We start from the raw sequence: 20,910 nt of genomic DNA on the forward strand, positions 1-20,910 counted from the left end.
TACACAATCATTGTAAAATACCTGTAAGCCTGAAACTAGATTGATATTCATTGTAGTATGTATACTGTGTATTTGTAGTAAAAACTGTTTATTTTTCTGCCAACATGAGTTTACTTTGAGTTCGTTCATTCAGTGCTTTTACTTTGAAAGCTTTCAGCAAAGTCTTCACAGCTGCTTAATGTTATTCTTCAAGCACGTGCTTCCCAATGGACTGCATCAGTGAATCACAACCAGATATCAGCACCAACTTGCTATATGCTTTTATGTCTTGGAACATCATAATTACCTTGCTATATCAGCCCAAGTCCCTTTTAGTCCAGCACTGGCTTTCAACAGCAATCAGACAGAGACCTTTGGAAGCTCCTAAGCTTTCGAGCCCATGACATTTAGCCTCTGTACATTTACAGTTGCACACAGAGGCGTAACTAGGGAAAACGGCGCCCGGGGCAAGCACTGAAATGGCGCCCCCTGCCCCCCCACATACTACATTATACTTAGGTTTTTCCTCACAAGCGCCTGCCACCGCCGCCAATTCTCGGGTGGCACGGAAGGGACCTCTCGTGGGGGAGGGGGCACCGACGTGCTCCCTTGACTGCTGCAGCGCTGCTGCACTGAGCAGGAAACATTTGTATTAACAAAAAATTTAACAAAAAATTTAAAAAAATTTTTTTGTCATGGCGGCGCCCCCCACGTGACCAGAAAAGATGGCGCCCGGGGCACGTGCCCCCCCTGCCCCCCCTATAGTTACGCCTCTGGTTGCACATGTACATGTACAGTTGCATTTATTTATTTATTTGATTTGTATACCGCCCTTCCAAAATGGCTCAGGATGATTTACAATTAAAACAAACTCTAAAACAATTTAGTGAAGCCTCCTACGCTAGTGAATCAAACAGAGAATGCCACATTTCATCCTCTTCCAGAAGTAAACTAGCAACCTTATGCTCAGCACAATGAATGCATCAGAACCTTGTTTTGCCTTATGCCTTCATTTACAGATGCACAGTTTAGTAAAACTGCATGTTGGTCTTTACCAGTTGTTCAGATTCATTTTGCCAAGCCCTGTGCAGTTGAGCCAGAGCCAGAAAAGCTATTAGCAGGAAAGAGACTTCTAACCACTCAGATGCCTTTATAGGAGGAATGCACTTCATTTACTGTTGTGGAAACTGGGCTCAGAATTTCTGCACTGTAATTCCTCATCAATAGAGCTCTCTGTTATACTCTTTGATCTCCAAAGTGGGCTCATTAACCAGCAGCACCCTCTTGTACTATTTTTCCATTTCTCCATCGCATAGGGGACATCGAGGAGAGCTCTCCTCTCATTGTCTGCCCTGTCTATACCTGTTGCTCTGATCCATGTGATTCAAACACTTATAGCTACTTAGGAGACCACCACCATCTAGCTGTTTCAGCCATGTGAATATTATTATAAAAGAATATTATGTGGGCATCAAGCTTGGCAAGCATGGATCAAAATGGGTGCATGTAGGCAATGATGGAAACCCTAAAGCACAGTGTACAATTAAGCAGTACACCTGATTTTTCTAAATTGAATGGTTCTGAAGTACAGAATAAAGACACATGCATAAACATCTATCTATCTATCTATCTAGAATCATCCAAGGTTCCAGCCATTTCAAAAATGGAGCCAGCCATGGTATCTTGTCTTTCAGCCTCAGGCAGACACATACTGAACCTAGTCTGACATCCAGAAAAGAACAAACTGCCTTCTCAAAACAAAAAAGAACAAAACTTTGGATTCTACTAAGAGGATAATATTTAAACCTGTTGGGTTCCCTCCTCAGTTCTGAACGCTTATCCAGTAAGGACTGGCAGAAAGTGCTCTTTTGCCAGTGTGGGAAAGGATTCACATGCCAAAGTAGGAGTGACTTTCTGCTTGCCTACGTGACAGACAATCAGCATTTTCAGTCTACGGCGTGAGACACGATTCCTGCACTGGAAACTGAACATATTTAAGCAAACAGCTTTTATGAGAAAGGGATTTTTACCTTAGAAATATGGAATTGGCTGTCAATAAAGAAATGCAAAAGTCAGGTAATTTCCATCACATTCTCTCACCATACACCCAAGCTATCCTATACTGTGGATTTAAGAAACACAAGTGCAGGACTCCACCCTATATTTTAGCTAGCTCAATGTGGGAAACTAGGTCAACATTTGTACTTGTACCATTTGCTAAAACTACTGGAATCCACACTTTCACAGGGGACAGTCCACTGTGGCTAGTCATGTTTGCCAGGGTCAATGTTATTTTTTTGCAAGTACACTATACGTCAAGTCCAAAGTATGGACATTGACATATAGTGATGATTTTAACGGATGTTAACATCATAACAAACTGATGTTATGACAGCACAACCCAGTTTAGGTCATGCCAAAGCAGGGGATGGGATGGAGATTCAAGAAAACAGCATGGGTAGGCAACCTTTGAAAGAGTGAGGTCATTCACACAATCAAAAACTGTGTTCTACCTGGGTTTGGGAGCTTGGGTAGCTTTTCCTCCTACCTTGCCGCCACACAATCCCTTCTACCCAGGTTTTCCGCCTACCTTGTTTCCACATAACCAAAAATTGGGAGCACACACAGCCCCCAAACCTGGGTAGAACACAAGTCTTGATTGTATGAATGACCTCGGTATATTTCCACAATAAGGCTGTTCACACGAGCAGCCCTACTTGGGGCCGATTCTAGAGCTGCCCCACCAGGTAGCCTGAGGTTTCCCCCTGGGCTATTATTGGGGTAGAAGGGCCAAGCATGCCCTTCCACCTTGGTCCCCAGTCATGTGTCTGCTCAGGCCGCCTGCAGCCCAAGCAGACACAGAGCCGGGCGCCTAAAGCACCTAACTTTCAGGGAAATCCCCCAATGCACTGTGTTCCTCCCAAGGTGCATTGAGGGATTTCTGGGGGCTGGGCTTCATTTCCCCAGCCTCTAGATGGTCATGCTGCCAGGAGCAGCACAGCTTGTGTAGGTACGCAAGCCCCCGGCCCAGTTCACAGTGAAGATGGTCTGCGGGGGCAGAGATGCACCTAGGTAATTTTGGAGCCCGGATCTAAGGCCTTTGGATCAAAGCCCCCCACGGCAAGTTAAGCATCATTTTTTAACATGTAGGTTCTTGATGGCGCAAACCACATCACCCAGGACAGACTAAAGAAGATTGGGGGTGTGGAGCTGCTTCTGGTTAGTGATGGAAACAACACTTACGAAAGTATGGGAATGAACAAAGACACTCGTAAGGTGGACAGGGATGAGAGGGGGAGCTGCATCTCCTCCTAACTCTGCATCCATCCCAAATCACTTATCCCTAGCTCTTTTTCATCCAGCAGGCTGGATAGTGTTCACTGGTATTGGAGCCCCACTGGAAGAAAAACAGCTGGTGCAAGCACTTTGGTGGGTGAGCCTGGGAGGGAAGGATTCTACTTTCTCCTCCGGCTTGCACCTGTTTCCTGCTTTATATGAATTTGATTTTGATAAGACTCTTCCTGGTGGCGCAGTGGTAAAACTGCCGCCCTGTAACCAGAAGGTTACAAGTTCGATCCTGACCAGGGGCTCAAGGTTGACTCAGCCTTCCATTCTTCCGAGGTCGGTAAAATGAGTACCCAGAATGTTGGGGGCAATATGCTAAATCACTGTAAACCGCTTAGAGAGCTCCAGCTATAAAGCAGTATATAAATGTAAGTGCTATTGCTATTCCTCACAGGTCTATCACTGTAACTACTACCTTGGCTGTGAGACAGTGCCACTCTAGTGCACACAACTGCAGTCCCCACTCATCAATGTCACACTGTGGTTTCGTTTCTAGTCTTCAGAGCTGGACTCTAGGCAGCAGCAAAGCACAAGAGTTGCAGAAACATGTGCAGTCGCTTCTGCTCCTACGTGGGTGCTACAACTTTGCACTGTTTGTTCCACTGCATTGGTGACTTGCATGCCATGGATTAGCCACTTGTGTACTAACGTGCTTGGATGTGCAGAAGACAGGTTCAGACCCCAGCTGTGTGTGATCCAATCAAACATACTGGGTGACTGAACTTTGTAACCTAACCCCTCTCATCAGGTTAGTCTGGACCTAAAATGCTGCCCTGATCCTTGGAGTAAAGGTTAAGCAAAGTGTGCCATCAAGTAGATTTCGAATCCTGGCGCCCACAGAGCCCTGTGGTTTTCTTTGGTAGAATATATAGGAGGGATTTACCATTGCCTCCTCCTGCACAGTCTGAGATTATGCCTTTCAGCATTTTCCTATATCACTGCTGCCCGATATATGTGTTTCCCATAGTCTGGGAAACATACCAGTGGGGATTCAAACCAACAACCTCCCTCGCTGTACCACTTAAGGTGGTTCCTTAGAGTAAGACTAAGGTAAAGGTAAAGTGTGCTGTCAAGTTGATTTCAACTCTTGGAGCCCACAGATCCCTGTAGTTTTCTTTGGTAGAACAAAGGAGAGGTTTTTACCATTGCCTCCTCCTGCGCAGTATGAGATGATGCCTTTCAGCATCTTCCTATCGCTGCTGCCCGATAAAGCAGCAGCGAGGATTCGAACTGGCAACCTTCTGCTTGTTAGTCAAGCATTTCCCCACTGCATAAGACCAGGTTAATAAAATAAATCAATATTCCATCCAATAGGATATTGCAAAAAGATCCAGCAATACCAGTAATTTCAAATACCCCTGAGAATCTGGTGTTAAAGAGAATAGCTATATATCACAAAGCAATTTTGTAGACTGCCATGTTTCAGTCAAAGCATTTCTATACTCCTTTCAAAAAATACTGGATAGAGACTCCCCCAACCCCTGCCCCTCAAAATTCTAGGACTGTAGCAGATAGGTTTTTGTAATAGAAGCTGCCGCCTTAGAGAAATCTCACAAAATATGACTGTCAAGATCCTGAATTTATTCTTAAAACATTGTCATTTATTCTTAAAACATCCTTGCTGTGGAAACTCCAAGCAGTACAGAAGGCATGAACAGGTAGAAATATGAATCTAAGGTTTTACTTTCTATCTTTAAGGCCGCGTGTATTTAGATGAATCCTTTCTATGCATACGCATTTGTTCCACGAGGCTTACTCCCAAGAAAGCATTCAAGAGAATTGCGAACTTCGCTTGGGGGTGAGCCAGTGGGACTAAGTTCTGAGCAAAGACGCGTAAGATCAAAGCCCTAACTCTGGATGGATCATATCTACGTTAAAGAGACCCACGCTTTCTACTGCTCATGGACTCCGATAGGTATAGTACTACCGGACTTTGCTCACCTTGGAGTCCATAATTAGTAGTTAGGTGGAAAACTGTGTACACAGATGCATGCTACAGCAGCGACGTAACAATCAAAAAGGAGCCTTTTCCCTTTTGGTTTTTGTGCTTTTTTTCCTTTCTTAATTTAAGAAGAGATGACTGTCGAGGAAACCATTAGGGCGCTGAGTCAGCGCTGTTGTGGCTGCTACCGCGGTTCCGCAAACCTCCAGAGACTCCAAGAGGGGCCCAAATGGAAATCAACCTGCAGGGGGGAAACGACTAACGCGGCCCCGGCGACTAACTACGAAAGCTAGAAGCCTGACAGCGCGCAGGCGCGCTTCGTGACCTGTGTGCCGTAGAATCCGCCGCATGCGCGACGTCGCCCGGCTTGTCGGTTGAGTAAAACGGATCGTGATTGGTTGCGGCGAGGACGGAGGGAGGCCAAATGTGTGAAGCGCAGTGACGGAAGGAGCGGGGGGCAAATGGCGGAGAGATGGTTCAGGGCCCTGTTCAAAGAGCAGCCGCAGTAGTAGTAATCAACCCGGCGCGGAGAAGGCGGCGGCGCAGGAGGAGGAGAAGGCGGAGGCGCTGCTGTGGGGAGACCTCACCGCCGGCGCCCTAACCCAAGGGGAGGCAGGAGAAGCCGAGGCCAGGCGGCGTCTGGGGGCGTCGCCTGAAGAGACCGAACGAGGGGGAAAAGCGAGCCCAAAGCTCAGGGAGGAGGTTGGCTGGGCCGGGTGAGGGCTCGCGGAGTGACGTGCGCGCAGGACCGGGGAGCCCCCTCGCCCTCCCCACCTCCCCCCGGCAGGCTTCTTTCTTGTTTCCTCGCTGGCGCGCCCGCTCCCCTCCCTGGGCCTTGTGGAGGTAAGTCCTGAGAGGCCGGCCGAGCTCCCGTAGGCCTTGCCGGCATCTTCTGGGGGCGGGAGGGAAGGGAAGGTGCTACTTTCCCTTCCCCCTGACTCGGATAAGAAGCTTCGCGCGGCACGAAAGAGCGGGTGGAGGAGGGGGAAAAGTTCAAGCGGCCCTCCGGCAGAGCTGGGGTCAGGGTTTTGGAGAGGCGGTGGCGCGCGCGGAGTTGGTTTACAGCTGTGTTCCCGACGCGCGCTAGTTGGCGGGGAGCTCTTCTCTTCTTCCCCGCCCCCGCACATTAGTGGGACCTACTCCCGAGTAGACAGGCACTGGATCGGCTGCAATCCTATGGCACGGCCGTGGAGGCTCATTCTTCGTTGAGCCTGGGGGGAACGGACTTCCCAAGGAAACGTGCCCCGGGAATCGGGTTGAATGGCTGCAGTCGTGTGTGCACTTGCTCGGGAATCGATCCTCGTTAAGCTCAGAGGGGTTTGCTTCCCAGGGGTCATGCCGAGGGAATCTTGCCTCCGTCCTTCCTTTGAAAGGCGAGGTTCGTTCCAGGCCCTTCGATGAAAGCTGGGAGGATTAGGCGGAGCGCTCCCGGGGGTAAGAGGCGTCAAGACTTCTCGCGCTGCGGTCTCTCTGCCGTTTTCCGGGATGGGTGGTGCTAGTGAGACGCCTTTGGCCTCCCCTGAAATCGCCCATTGGGCTCGGATGTAGTCCTCTGGTGCTAGTTCTCCTAGAGTGTTCTTAAAGTAAAGAAGAGGTAAACTTCTCTCAAGGCCTCAGTGATTCTCTCTCTCTCTCTCACTCACTCTCACACACACCTGCTGCTAGGCGTCTTCTTGGGTTTAATTTCCCCCTCTCCTCCGTCATTGTTTGTTGGAGCCACTGTCCGGAAGCAGCGGAGAGCGATACTGTTCCTGAGTTTGCCCCCATGACTGCACAGGCATTTTGGCCCTTGCTGCTTAGATGGGGGGCGGGGGGGGCGGTAATACCGACGAAAGAGAAGGGAAATGACGACGATATCTCCGCTAGTGTTGTGTTTTCATTCTGGATGGCCGTGTTCTGTTCTCCCGCCCCTCCACCGGCATCATAAGGCATCGTCATCCGTGCCTTGAGTTAAACCAAGGAAACCCATTTTTCATTATCGAGGAGCAATGCAGTAAAACACCATTTAGATATTTGAGGCATGATATTTTTTTTAAAAAGATTAATCCTGCAAAATTAACTAACTTTGTGTTTAAATGAACAATTTAATTAGTAATTACCTTGCTAATATTCAAGGTCCCCTATCAAAGAGCAATTGTAAATAGCTTGAAAAATTTAAATGCTGGTAGTGAGTGTGTGTGTGTGTTTTGGTAAAGCTTAGATTTCCCTGTGATCCAAAATCTTTTGATAAGGATGACAGCATTCAAGCATGACTCAGAATATATAGCACCTTAAGTAGTTTAGTATAGGAATGTTTATAATTGATAGGTTTCATCTTACACTAATATTTGAAGTATATGGGCTGAAAGTACTCCTAGACCAGGTACTGAACATAAAATATCAGGTTTTTAGCTGTTGAGGATGCTTTTCATGGTCTCTATCTGGTGAAAATTCTATGATCTACTACCTCATGACCTAGCAATGATAAATCATAACTTTATAATGTCTAGACTTTTGATTACTATAATCAAATATCGACTTGGTTTACTAGTCGGACTCGCAACTTACTAGTCAAGCATTAACCTGTCCTCTAACACCCCTTACTTCAAACACAGGGTCAACCTCCCACATGCTCGAAATGCACACAGCCACAGAAGCATATTTCCAGTGCACACACCCAGGGGCCCACTCTGAAACTCCACCATGCTACTGCAGCAATATAAAATGCATTTTCAAAACAGCAGTTTCTTCAAGTTGAATGAAATTATATACTGGCTCTAGCAGAGAAATAAATACTGCTCTCTGCAACTCTGCTGTAAATTTGTTGATTTTTTTTTTTAAATTATATTTATTTATTTCATTTTTACATTTATATCCCGCTCTTCCTCCAAGGAACTCAGAGCGGTGTACTACATACTTGAGTTTCTCCTCACAACAACCCTGTGAAGTAGTTAGGCTGAGAAGTGACTGGGCCAGAGTCACCCAGCTAGTCTCATGGCTGAATGAGGATTTGAACTCTGGTTTCCCCGGTCCTAGTCCAGCACTCTTAATCACTACACCATGCTGGCTTTTGGCTTGTCAGTGACTATAATGTTTGTTATTTATATTAACTCAGGTTTTATCTAGGTTAATGAACACAACATTAATCTGTGATTTCATGGTGGTTTTCCTTTCTGATTTTTAAGGATGGTAAGGATGATATTCCCCCTGTAAAATACACTGGAGGTGTGAGAGTGGCTGTAAAACACAGATTTTGCTTAACAAAGGCTCTTCTCTGGGCTGTCGTGCAACCCTTACATTTCTGACAAATGAAATGAATTGGAAAAGTTACACTTTCTAAATTCTTGCTCTTATTCTGAGCTAGAAGCTCCATCAAAGCAGTGGAGAGAAATAACCAGCCCTGTCCTGCTAGATGGTTTCTGTTCCTCTCTATCTTTCTGTTTCCGATCTGCTAGCTTTTCTAGTCATGGGGCATGTGCTCCCTCTCCCTTGCTTTTGTTTTGGAATCCCTGCTAGCTCTGATTAGCAACAATAAGATCATTGGTTCCTACCCCAAAAGCTCCTTCTGAGTCAGCTGGCCAGCTTTCTGCATCCTTAGGACTTGTGCTAATGAGCCAAGCCAACTTTAAAGCCTGCCTGACCATCAACTTTACCATTCACTAGAATTGTAAGGGGCAATCTCCAGAATGAGCATAGTGAGCGATTTGGTGAAATCCTGATTATACTCTACCATTACTCTACCTTAGTACTTAGTCTGCAGCTGTCTCTGCAAACTTGGACTCAGCTTTGTTTTGTGTGTGGCCTGTGGAACAGCTTGCTTTGATTCTTTGAGAGAAGATGGGATATAAACCTAAATAGAATATTGTTGATGCAACTTTATTTAGAAAGAAAACCATATACTGACAAAATAAACTGAATTCATGTTCCTGAAGTAGTGTGTGTGTTTAGTGCCCATAGTATTTGGGTGCGCATTAGGCTTATTTATGCATTTCCCTATTTGAAGGCAGGTGGAAAAACAGTACACAGTTGCTTTAGCAATATTGATCTACCTGAGTAAGCTTTGTATCTTGAATTGTGTGGTGTATTTAAGAGTTACATTGAAACATCTAGTTCCACTCTCTTTACCTGGATGTTTATTTTGTATAGCGATCAGAAGCCTTATTGTTAAAAAAATAAATCAGAATATTTTGACATGTAATGTTTGAGATTAAAAAACTTGCATATAGGTTCCACAACTTTAGGATGCACTATGGTCAGCCTACTTTCTCATTAGTTATACAATCTAGAAATGTACCTTTTCAATGAGAAGAACATAGATGGAATCCCAAGGATTATTAGGATTACCTCCAAGACACTGGAGGTTAGATGATAAGCAGAGGCTCTTGATTTCTTGTCAGTGTTGAAGTACGACCCATTTACTACTGTTGCTAATTGTTTTGACGAATAGTTCTTGCCTTTCCTTGCCTCCCAGTCATTTGACTTTCTCAGTGCTTTCTGTCTGAATAGTCTCTTCGGAAGGGGATGCACAATGCTGATATGCTCTTAATCCAAGTGATGACTGATAAGCTAATTGCTTTTGACAGCTAGTCATCTTGAATATTGTTTGAATATACCTGCATATGTGAATTAAAAAAGAAATGCTAAGTACTGTAAATCAATAACAAGATTCTCATTCTAATGAAACTGGCTTCCATCTTGCAATTCATGTTACTTGTGAGCAGCAAGAAATTTTTGGCTCCCCGGAAAAAAGATACTTGGTGGCTCTCTTGTCTCCACATAGGAAGCTTTTATGCAGAGTCAACCCTTGTTCCATCTAGCTCAGTATTGTCTTCACTGACTAGCAGCAGCTCTTCAAGGTTTCACGCAGGAAACTTTCCCAGCCCTTCCTGGAGATGCCAGGGATTTGAGACTTTCTGCATGCAAGCCAGCAGATGCTTTTCTACTGAGTTACAGTAATTGGGATACTGCTTGTCATTTAGGTGTTAGAGAAGTATGTATGTATGTTTGGGTCCCCTTGTTTAACATCCTCTTGTAATGGCTCCACTGTGAAGGAAAGTCAAGCGGAGAATCATCATAGCAGCTGTGGTTTAAGCTACCAATAGAAAAGGCCCTATTGTCATTTGTGACAAAAGTTGTGTACCAGAGAGGCTAGAGTACTTAGAAGTGGCAGCCCAGAGAGTTGATGTGGCCAGTGGTAGAATCCTGGAATGCTGCAGCCTGCTGATCTTAAGGCTGGCTTGTGGACAGGGAAAGGGTAACGATTTTCAAGCAGTTGTCCAATGCTTGATAGCTATGGAGCTTGTCAACTTGTAAAAATGAGAAATCATGCTGATAGTCAAACAAGAATATATGTGATATTTGATTAGACTAAAACAGACTAAAACCACTTCATACACTGCAAGATTTGTTTCATGCAGGACTCATCATGCTTGAAAAGAGACACTGTAAAAGTGCTGTGTGACCTTGGTATAATTTCTATTTTGACCATTGCTAAATCTGATTAGTTTTTGTGTAAAACACTTCATGTACATTAAAAATATTCTAAAAAACTATTCTTTTCTCTCTACAGAGAATATGAAACGGGTGTCAAAATGACATCCAGATTCGGGAAGACATATAGTAGGAAAGGGGGTAATGGCAGTTCAAAATTTGATGAAGTTTTTTCTAACAAACGGACCACTCTTAGTACAAAATGGGGAGAAACTACCTTTATGGCCAAGCTAGGACAGAAGAGGCCCAACATCAAGCCAGACATTTCTGAAATTCCTAAAAAACCCAAAGTAGAAGAGGAAGCAATAGAAGATCCATTTGGATTCGACAGTGATGAGGAATCTCTACCAGTATCTTCAAAGAATGTGTCACAAGCTAAAACTTCCTCTCAGATGGAATCGGATGCATCTCAGTCTGGAGACTTCTCTTCTGTACTTGAATCTAATAACAAGATCACTCAGTCAATCAGTGAAGATATTTTGTCCAGCAAATGTGTGTCATTCGATAATATTGTGCATGGCTTAAAAGAGAAGAACTCTATGGAGGATGTTAACATCAAAAGCAGCAGTGCTAAACCTACATTTGCAGGTATGTTTGGATAATGTGACAGTTTTTTAATAACTTGCTCAGCCTTGCAATTGGCTGCTCTCTTGGGCTAAATAACCTTTTCTTCCTGATTTGAGTTGCTTATTGTGATATGGAGTTTTTGGGATGTAGAAGCAGGGGGAGGATAAGCAGAAGGGTGTGAATGTTTTTCATATTTGTAATTTGATATGTTGGATAAAAATTCAAAGTCACTTGAGCTATGTAGATTGAGTAGCTCATCAAAATCAATAAAGTCAGTAATTTGATAAATCACAGCAGAATTCAGGCCTTTCTGAAGCTGGAACCAACGGAACACCAACTTTAAATTGTTTATAGAGTGGCTGGAACAGCTAGACGTGCCTATAAATAAATACTGTACAGTGAGTAAATTTTTTTTAAAAAACCCCACCCTGCAGGCTTACAGTCTTGTTATATACCGTATATTTCAAACGGACTTTCTAGTTTGAGCTCCTCACAGTTAGTGATGTGCACAAACCGGTCTGGAGGCCATTTTAGAGGCCTGCGAACCGGTTCGAGCGTGGCCCGGTCTGACGCCGGTGTGTGTGTGTGTGTGTCTCGCTTTAAGGGCGAGGGAGTTGTACTTACCCCTCCTTCCGCTTTCCCCCCTCCGGCGCTTGGTTTTTGTGTGAAGTTTTTGGGGCGGCAGCGTTCCTCCCTACCACCCCTGCCTCCATTGTTGACCAGTAAAAGCGGAAGTAGCTTCCGTGCATGTGCCCACCGCCACACGCGTGCCTGCCGCGCACGTCTCATGTTGCATGCACACGCTGTGCGGTGGGCGCATGCGTGGAAGCTACTTCCACTTTTTTCGATCAACAACGGGCATGGAGGAATGCTGCCACCCTGAAAACTTCACATAAAAACGGAGCACCCGGCGGGGGGGGGGAGTACAACCCCTTAAAGCGAGACACACACCCCGCCGTTGTACCGTGGTCCGCACACGTCCCTACTCACAGTTTCTGCAACTGACTGTGATGACAGTGATGTTGTTAGACTGTAGAGTTCCTGTGGTGACTGCCTGAGTTCATACAATTGGAATAGATGATGGGGCATATAGACACTGACAAGAGAAGCGCTTTTGCAAGTGTACTTCATGCTTCTGGAGTTACCCTGAAGTTGATACTAAAGTACCTGAAACCAACTGTGGAAACAGGGATTTGGCTAGAGTTGGGATTCTGGGATGTTGTTGGCCTGGAGCTTTAGAGAATAGAAGAGCAGTAGCCTGCCACAGTCCATGGACTGAACAAGTTTTGAGCCAAATTCTGTGTAGAGATACACTGACAACTTTCAGGCTTATTTCAGCCTGCTCTTGTAACTTCCAGATGTTCATTATAGAAGCTATAGAAATCAGACCTAGAACTGGGGTGTGAATGTGATAAGAGGGCAGGTGAAGAGTCCTTGACCTCATCAGATCCTGGAGCCAGGAGATTCTTTCCAAGGGCATCTAGGTTCTATGGATGGATTTGCAAACTAAGACTTGCATTTGCTCTTGTTATAACAAATTCATTGAAGTTCAATGCCAATAGTTCTGGTTCTAATTTGGGGAGTAACTTTTCTTTTAACAGTCCTCTCCTACTGGGATGCTTAACAAAGTTCCTGATTCTTCAACTTTCTAAATCTCATAACAAGATGTAGTGGATACTAAGTTCAGAATAAACATAATAATTTTATGAATAACTAGATATCCTGGCTAAAAAACCCGGAACAAGAACTGTGGACACAACTTCTGAGGAGCTATTCTTTGAATGATAGTTTTGAAACTGTTGCTTGATAAAATACTTCCTAAATTAATGTTAGTGTTGGCTTGGGGTGGTTTTTGCTTATATTATTTTGATGTTTTGAACTGATTGTTAGTCACCTTAGGTGTAGGATTGTTGTGAGGAAAAGTAGGTCACAATTATATAAATGGAAAGAGCTTTGAAAAACTAGGTGTGTGCACGAAGCATTTCAGTGCCTCTTTCGAGGCCCCAAAATGCTTCAAGTTTCCCCTGCCGAATTGTTTCGGTGGGGGCAAGTGAGTCCTTTAAGAGGAGCTCCTCCATGGCCCCTTCACTGCCCCAGTGCAGCACTGTTGGGATTAAACGCCCTGTCACACAGCTGCTCCAAGCAGCCTGAAGGCAGGGTGAGCACAAAAATGGCATCTGCACATGGGCACCATCTTGATTGGTCAGCATGGTGGTGTTGACCACTCAAGATGGTGTGTGTGCACGCAGGCCATTTTTGTGCTGACCCCACCCACTGGCTACTGGGAGCAGCCCTGCAGCCACACAACGGGGTGTTTAGTCCTGACAGCATCACATTTGGGCGGCAGAGGGACAATGGAGGAACACCTGCTTTCCTCCTCTTAAAGCACTTGCTCTCCGCCCCCGGGATGTGCACATTGCTATAATAAGCCCAAGCCACCACTGAAAGTTAAAAGACCATTGTCAATATTTGGTGGTTCATTCCCTATTATAGTAATGTCGGTACCAGGTGCCCTCAACCTACAGTGCGAAAAATTAGAATTTCGCCTTGCCAGTTAAAATTATTCTCTTCTCTCCAATAAATGATCTACCAATTAAAAGTTACAGTCATAATAATCTAGCAAATGATGCAATCTATAATTTATATAAAATGATATGCATCTGATACTATTTAACTACTGTGTTTGTCCTAATTTGCATAGGTGGCAATTAAGTATCACTGAAATCAAATCTGCACAACAACGTGTTCTTGTTTTTAGGAAAGTAGTGCTTATAATCTTAAACACCTGGGGGAAATTTGGTTTCCTTCAGCAAAAATAATTATACACACTGAGGGTTTTCAACTAAGCTTGACAGCCTTACTGACTTGGAATAACTCTCCAGTCTCGTCATCTTTCCCTAAGTTAGTTGAATTGCTCAATCACACTGAGCCTACTATTCCCAACCATTTTGAGATGTGTCTTCAAATTGTTGTGTGTGTATGTGTGTGTGTGTACGGCGCCTTTCGAAAAGCACAAGTCAAAATGCTGTGCCTTCATCTGCAATTCTCGCAACCTGTTGTGTGTCATCCATGAAACAACACTTGAAGATTTCTGAATGAATCGCTCAGTATTAATGATATATGTGGCTTCTACCCACTCATTTGGGCATTCAGGGGAATTTCAAAAACAGCTTTGCCACAGAGTGCATATTCTACAGGGAGCTGCAGCCAAACCTGTGTCCTTCTGACGGAGTGTGTATGTAAACATGAGTTTGTCACGATCACCTTTAAAATGGGGGGGTGTGATTTTTGCCAATCTCTTTCCTCCAAAACTCACTGTGCCTTCCAAAAATGTCCTTCAGGGTCACATGACCCTCAGCAACATATTTTTGGGAGGGAAGGGAGATTGGGGAAAACGTTGGTCTGGATGCCCACCCCTATGCAGTAAATATCCTCAATGAACATCTTAAGCTTGGCAATATATTGTGGATCTTTTTTTTACTCTTTTCAAAACAGACATCTATGGAGGTATAGAAATTTCAAAACTTGCTTTACAAGTTGGGAGTAGTGGGGAAAGCAGATGTGCAAGTCAGGCTTCTGCTCTCCTTACTTCTGTTGTGATATGCAAAGTGTGGACTTGTACATTTGCACAGTACTGCAGAAGCAGGAAAAGCAGAAGCTTGAAGTTTTTGCTTTGGTCCTTTTGCATAACAATCAACTGGCTCTAAATCTTATATAAAATTGTAAGAGCCTGTGACTTAACATCTATACCTAAATGTTACTAGTTTCTGAAAAGGTTCTCTTAATGTTGGTTAAAAGATTTTAGGGTGTAATCACGGGAGACAAGCTTCATGTGAAAATCATAGGGCAATGATACTACTCATTAGCAAAATCCACCTGCTCAGGAATAGAAGTAAACATGATTTGTTTTTCAGAAACCTCTGGTGTGCTCAGATGAAATCCCACAGAGTAATACTCATCTGGATTCCTGAAATACTTCATTAAATAACAAGTGTTCATTCACCAGGCGTGTGCCTGCATAGTTAACTAAATTATGGTAGCAGACCTGTATATCTACATGATTATGTAGTCTTTTGACTGGACATTTCCAGTCCCAAGAAATTGTTACCTTAGTAAATGCATACTTGGCCACCTGAACAGTCTGATCATTTCAAAAAGTGCAGTGTCCTCCATAGTGGTCTGCAGTTTACTTCAGTTATCCAATCTCTTTTGAGTTACAGGAAATTTTATGTTAATATGGCTCTCCTGTGCCATATTAACCTCCTCTCCTCCTCGTAGCTTTGATGATCTGAATGCATTTTAAAAAGGATCCTTTTTTCTTGACCCAGCTATGTATGGGTTTATAATAGGATATATACGTTATTTTGTTTATTGACCAGCATAGGTTTTATAATAGAAAGTGAGACATGTATATAATGTTGCTGTTGGTTCCTGTCATTGAGATTAGCAATATTGCTAGCCACCAAAATAATTTATCACTATTGCAGATGACATTCTCCAAACTCTTCCATAGCTGCTGAAAATATTGTTATGTCAAGTCTCTAGATTCTGAAGAGAGCTGTTGCTAAGACATGTTAGAATAAGCTTCATGTACACACCTCATACTGTGTGGGAGGAGGCAATGGTTAACCCCTCCTGTATTCTACCAAAAGAAAACCACAGGGCTCTGTGGGTGCCAGGAGCAGAAATCGACTTGATGACACATTTTACCTTTATAGAGAAGATGTCTTGATCTTGAGGTTCTGGCTTTCCTGATAGTGCTCTGGTACATGCAGTATTGTGCTGTAGCTGGGAGGAGTTATTGTTCTGAATTTTTGCTTCCTGATAGAAACTTGAGCTCTGCAAATGAAATATCACACTATCATAAAGTTTCGACAATCAGACATTTGTCCATATCCCCCCCTGTGCGCACCCCCCCCATCTATGAATGTAGGTATCATGCCAAAGTAAGACAGATGAAGAGCTGTTGGGCTAGAATTATCCTTTTTGCCTTCATAGTCTTGGTAGTTCTTCAGGGGCACACAGATGCTTGCAGTTCTATCCTGGCATTAATAGTACAAGTTGCTTTGGCATTTATTGATTTTAGTTTTTTACACAGACCTTCACAAATAGAGTTTGAGATGGCTCCCTGCTAGTATCTGTCAACCTTTTTACCCTCTGTTCCCAGTTGACTAAACTGTTTTTAAAACTTGGAAAGGATGCTATACTGGCCCACTGTAGGAAAACCACATATAATCCAGTTCATAGGTTCTACAGAATATATAGCCTATGGATTGTTAAACTGATTGCTGTAGTGTATATTTGATCAATGATTGTAATAAACTAATGCTATATATGCACTCTCGAAAAGTCAGTTATTTCATATCCCATCCTTTACTTTTATCCATCACTTGCAAATATAAAAATACAACAAAGGCATGCATTTAAAGTAAAAATGTTTATAGATCTTTCCTACTAAATTGTAGTGTTTAAATTGAGAATCCTATGTATTGCTGAGATTGCTTATGCTTTTCTACTCTTCCATTAACTGACAACCGTGATTGTCCATATAAAATATACACAAGCATGTAATAGCATGGATAAGGTTATGGGAAACAGCTGTTAGGAGGATTCTGGATGGAAGGTTATACAGAGGTTGCATGAAGATTAAAATAGCAAAGGTTGCAAAAAAAAAAGTAGCATTAAACAAATCAACAACCCTGCCAAAGGTTGCTAAAGAGTCAGTTTTGTAAAAGTGACTGGAAGTTGTCAAAGAAGAGAGCAGAAATAGCAATATATATGTATTGGTTTACAGTGATTAGCATTGAAGAGGTGTGCTGCTGTGTAATTGATGTGACACATCCCTTACGGTGGAGCTATGTACTCCAGGCAGTTTTGATTTATCATTACTGGAGTCAGGGAACTGTAGTCTCTTGGCTTTCCAAGTCAGTATTGTTGATCTCACTCTTCCCTTACTTAGTTCACTAAAAATTAGTTGGTATACAAATTGAATGTAACTTAAGCTGTATTCTACATTTGACTTGGATGTAATAGAAAGTGGCATCCATACTTCTAGCAGAGTGGTGCATTGTAAAATGTAAAAAAATAAATAAATTGCTGATGAAAGTTGCTTTTGCAAGTGAAAGAGTTGCATTCACCCAAGAATACTGTGTGTATATCTAATGGGAAGAGAGCTGATCTTGTGGTAGCAAGCATGACTTGTCCCCTTAAGCTAAGCAGGATCCACCCTGGTTGCATACGAAAGGGAGACTAGAAGTGTGAGCACTGTAAGATATTCCCCTGGGGGATGGAGCTGCTCTGGGAAGAGCATCTAGGCTCCAAGTTCCTTCCCAGGCATCTCCAAGATAGGGCTGAGAGAGATTCCTGTCTGCAACCTTGGAGAAGCTGCTGCCAGTCTGTGTAGACAGTACTGAGCGAGATGGACCTATGGTCTGACTCAGTATATGGCAGCTTCCTGTGTGTTTGTGTGCGTGTGCGCTGCAGGGTCCTCCTTATGTGAGCACAGCTCTTTCCCCTCTTTCAGAAAGAGCTTCTGTTGACTGTTTGCCACTCTGCCAATGGTCTGGATATCACCTCAAGCTTTTGATTTGTAGTGTAATTTGAGTTCTTGACATTTTTGTCGAAAAACCTTTAGTTGTACCCAGTATTTGAGGCCTTTGCATTTGTTTCCTACCCTCCCAAAAGAGAACAGTGGAAATATTGAAGAATTACCCCTGCTGCTAATTGCTAACCTGTATCAAGACCAACCACCTCAACTCAATCTGTGCTTTAGTCCAGTGGGATACTAGAAAGTTAGATGGTGTAGTAATCGGAGTGTTGCTCTAGCACCGGGGAAACTAAAGTTCAAATCCTGATTCAGCCATGAAACTTAATGGGTGACTCTGAGCCACCCACTTATCTCTCGGCCTAACCTAACTCACAAGGTGGTTGTGAGAATAAACATAACCGTGCACTCCATTCTGGGCTCCTTGGAGGAACTGGGATACAAATATAATAAATAAATGGTAGAACACTTGGAAGGTGCTTCTGTTTTCACATGAGCATCCCCAGTTTCATACTGTTTCCTGCCATAACCTAACATGACAATTTGGAGGTCTTCCAACCCTTGGAGGATGCAGGGGGCTGCAGTGTGAGTGGGTAAGTTCCACTGGTAAAATGATGTGAACTTTTATGGGGAATGAACTGTTTATTCCAGAATACTTTCCTACCAGTTTCCCTCCTATTATGGTTGCATTTCTTGTGGGAGTATATGCAGGGATGAAATTGACAAGTCTTATCAGTTCTAGCAAGAAACAGTTTTAGGTAATGATGATGAGTCAGCATTGTTTAGAGTGGCAAAAACTCTAAGCAATTTTATTTGTAGAAAGATGCCAGAAGGCCACAGTTAACTTGAGTAAGAGCAGTAGCAGTTAGAGCATGTTTAATAAACATAAGAACAGCTCTGCTGGATCAGTTCCAAGGCCTATCTGCTTCAGCAACCTGTTTGCCAAATTGGCCCACCAAATGCCTCTGGGAAGCCCATATGCAAGAGATGAAGGCATATCCTCTCTCTCTCATGCTGCTGCTCCTGTGCTTCTGGTATTTAGAGGCATCTTGCCTGCCTCTGAACCTGAGCCTATACTCATCAAGACTAGTAGCCATTGATAGACCTGTCCTCCATGAATTTGGCCAAGCCCCCTTTAAAGCCATTCAAGCTAGTGGCTATCACCACATACAGTGGCAGAGAATTCCATAGATTAATTATGTGCTGTTTGAAAAAGTGCTTCCTTTTCTTGATCCTAAACTTCCTGACAATCAGTTTCATGGGATGACCCCTGGTTCTAGTATTGTTAGAGGGAGAAACTCTCTCCCCACACCATGCATTTTATAGCCCTCTATCACATCTCCCCTTAATTGCCTTTTTTCTAAAGTAAAAAGCTCCACATGTTTTGTAAGGAAGGTGCTCTGGGCCCTTCTTCATCTTGGTTGCCCTCTTCTGCAGCTTTTCCAGTACTTCAGTATCCCTTTTGAGATATGGTGACCAGAACTGTACACAGTACTCCAAATGTGGCCTCACCATAGATTTGTATAAGTGTATTATAATATTAGCGTCTTTATTTTCAATCCTCTTTCTAATGATCCTGAGCATGGAATTTGCCTTTTTCACAGCTGCCGCACACTGAGTCAACACTTTGTTTATTACACTTGTATCCTGCTCTTCCTCCAAGGAACCGAGAGTAGTGTGTGTGGTTTGTCTTCACAACAACCCTGTGAGGTAGGTTAGGCTGAGAGATGAGTGACTGGCCCAAAGTAGGGATTTGAACTTAGAGCTCCCTGTTCCTGGATCCTTTTGCATTGGTTTCCTGATTGGTGGGTTATTTCCTGATAGTGAGGTGAGTTGGTGTTAGCATGGTTACTGATGAATTCATTATGAAGCAAATCACCCAGCAAGTTCATGACAGCATAGGTTTAAACCTAGGTTTTTCAGATTCCAGTATCGCACCTGATCTAATAGACCACAGTAACTGCAGTTCTGTTCTATAGAAACTGAATTCATTTACAAAAACAAGTTACTTATCTGTCTAGTGGGCAAGTTGCAGTTGTAATGGGTTACTAAATGGAGCCATTTCCAGCATGAGGCTGAAGCAATTTGTAGGCCATTTTGAAGATGCGAGCCTTATAACTGAAACATCAACTGGATGCAATTGTCTGACATCCAGACAACCATTGTTCTAGTACAGTAGTGTAGAGTTCCACACTAACACGGCACCATTGTAATGCTGTGACACCCCTGGGATGTATTTTTATGATACAGCAGGCTTCAGAGGGAAGGGAAGACAGCAGAAAATCTCCCCCTCCCAGCGTGTGCAACAGCACAGCATTAGGGTGAATTACTGAGTGTGGAACTCAGCAGTGTTAGTCTGATTGTCAGTCACTCTGCGTGTGTGTGTGTGTGTACGTGTGTGTGTGTGTGTGTGTGTGTGTGTGTGTGTGTGTGTGTATATATATATATATATATATATATATATATATATATATATATATATATTTAAATGGGGTGAAAAGATGACATACATTGGCAGCATCTGTTTACATATAATTTAGTAATCTTTTGCTGAGATGTAAGCGCCCCCCCCCCCCCCAATACATCATTTCCCTTTCTGTAGTTGCTTTTAGATATGTGTTGGCCTAGGTTTAGTGTTGATGTTGCTTGGGATCATGGCCTGATTCAGGAAATGAAAACTTTCACCTAAGATTTTGGAAGCCAGGTAATGAGTATTCTTCTGCAGAATTGTGTTTGAGGCTGCCCCATGGTATCAAGGCCAAGTTTCATCACAATGAGGAATGCTGGAATTACCAGGCATCTTGGGTTGGAGTGTGGTGAAGGTAGGTGGAGTTATTGAAAGAACTATCCACTTTTGATTAACAAACTCTAGGCATCTCATGACATGCTAATTGTGTATTGGCTGTAGGTCCCCCTCCCCGCCCCCCGCAGTGAAGTAGCTGCATCTCCCTCTCCAATTGTTTATAGTTTTGCTGGTGGAACAGGGAGATGTTTGTTCTTGGTTGGATTATTATCTTGTATCGCATAGGAAAAGAGTGATATTGTAGTTAGATTAATGTCAACT

The 20,910-nt window shown here is 43.5% G+C and overlaps 1 protein-coding gene across 5 annotated transcripts in view; it reads left to right on the top strand.

Moving 5' to 3' along the window:
• Positions 1-5,650: 5,650 nt before the first annotated feature.
• WAPL (WAPL cohesin release factor) overlaps positions 5,651-20,910 on the top strand; it is a 96,778-nt gene continuing 81,518 nt past the window's right edge. For 2 of the 5 annotated variants that reach the window (XR_008319319.1, XM_053308751.1), the window contains exons 1-2: positions 5,651-6,109; positions 10,815-11,323. Coding sequence is in view for 3 of the 5 variants with exons in the window: in XM_053308751.1 (XP_053164726.1) it covers positions 10,837-11,323 (487 nt within the window). In the remaining 2 variants the exon portion in view is untranslated. Of the gene's footprint in view, positions 6,110-6,176; positions 6,701-6,740; positions 6,861-10,814; positions 11,324-19,461; positions 19,557-20,910 lie in introns of those variants that run through there. The other 3 variants (XM_053308752.1, XM_053308753.1, XM_053308754.1) reach the window with 3 other exon arrangements.

The sequence above is a fragment of the Hemicordylus capensis genome, chromosome 3 (assembly GCF_027244095.1).
Source record: "Hemicordylus capensis ecotype Gifberg chromosome 3, rHemCap1.1.pri, whole genome shotgun sequence".
NCBI lineage: Eukaryota > Metazoa > Chordata > Lepidosauria > Squamata > Cordylidae > Hemicordylus > Hemicordylus capensis.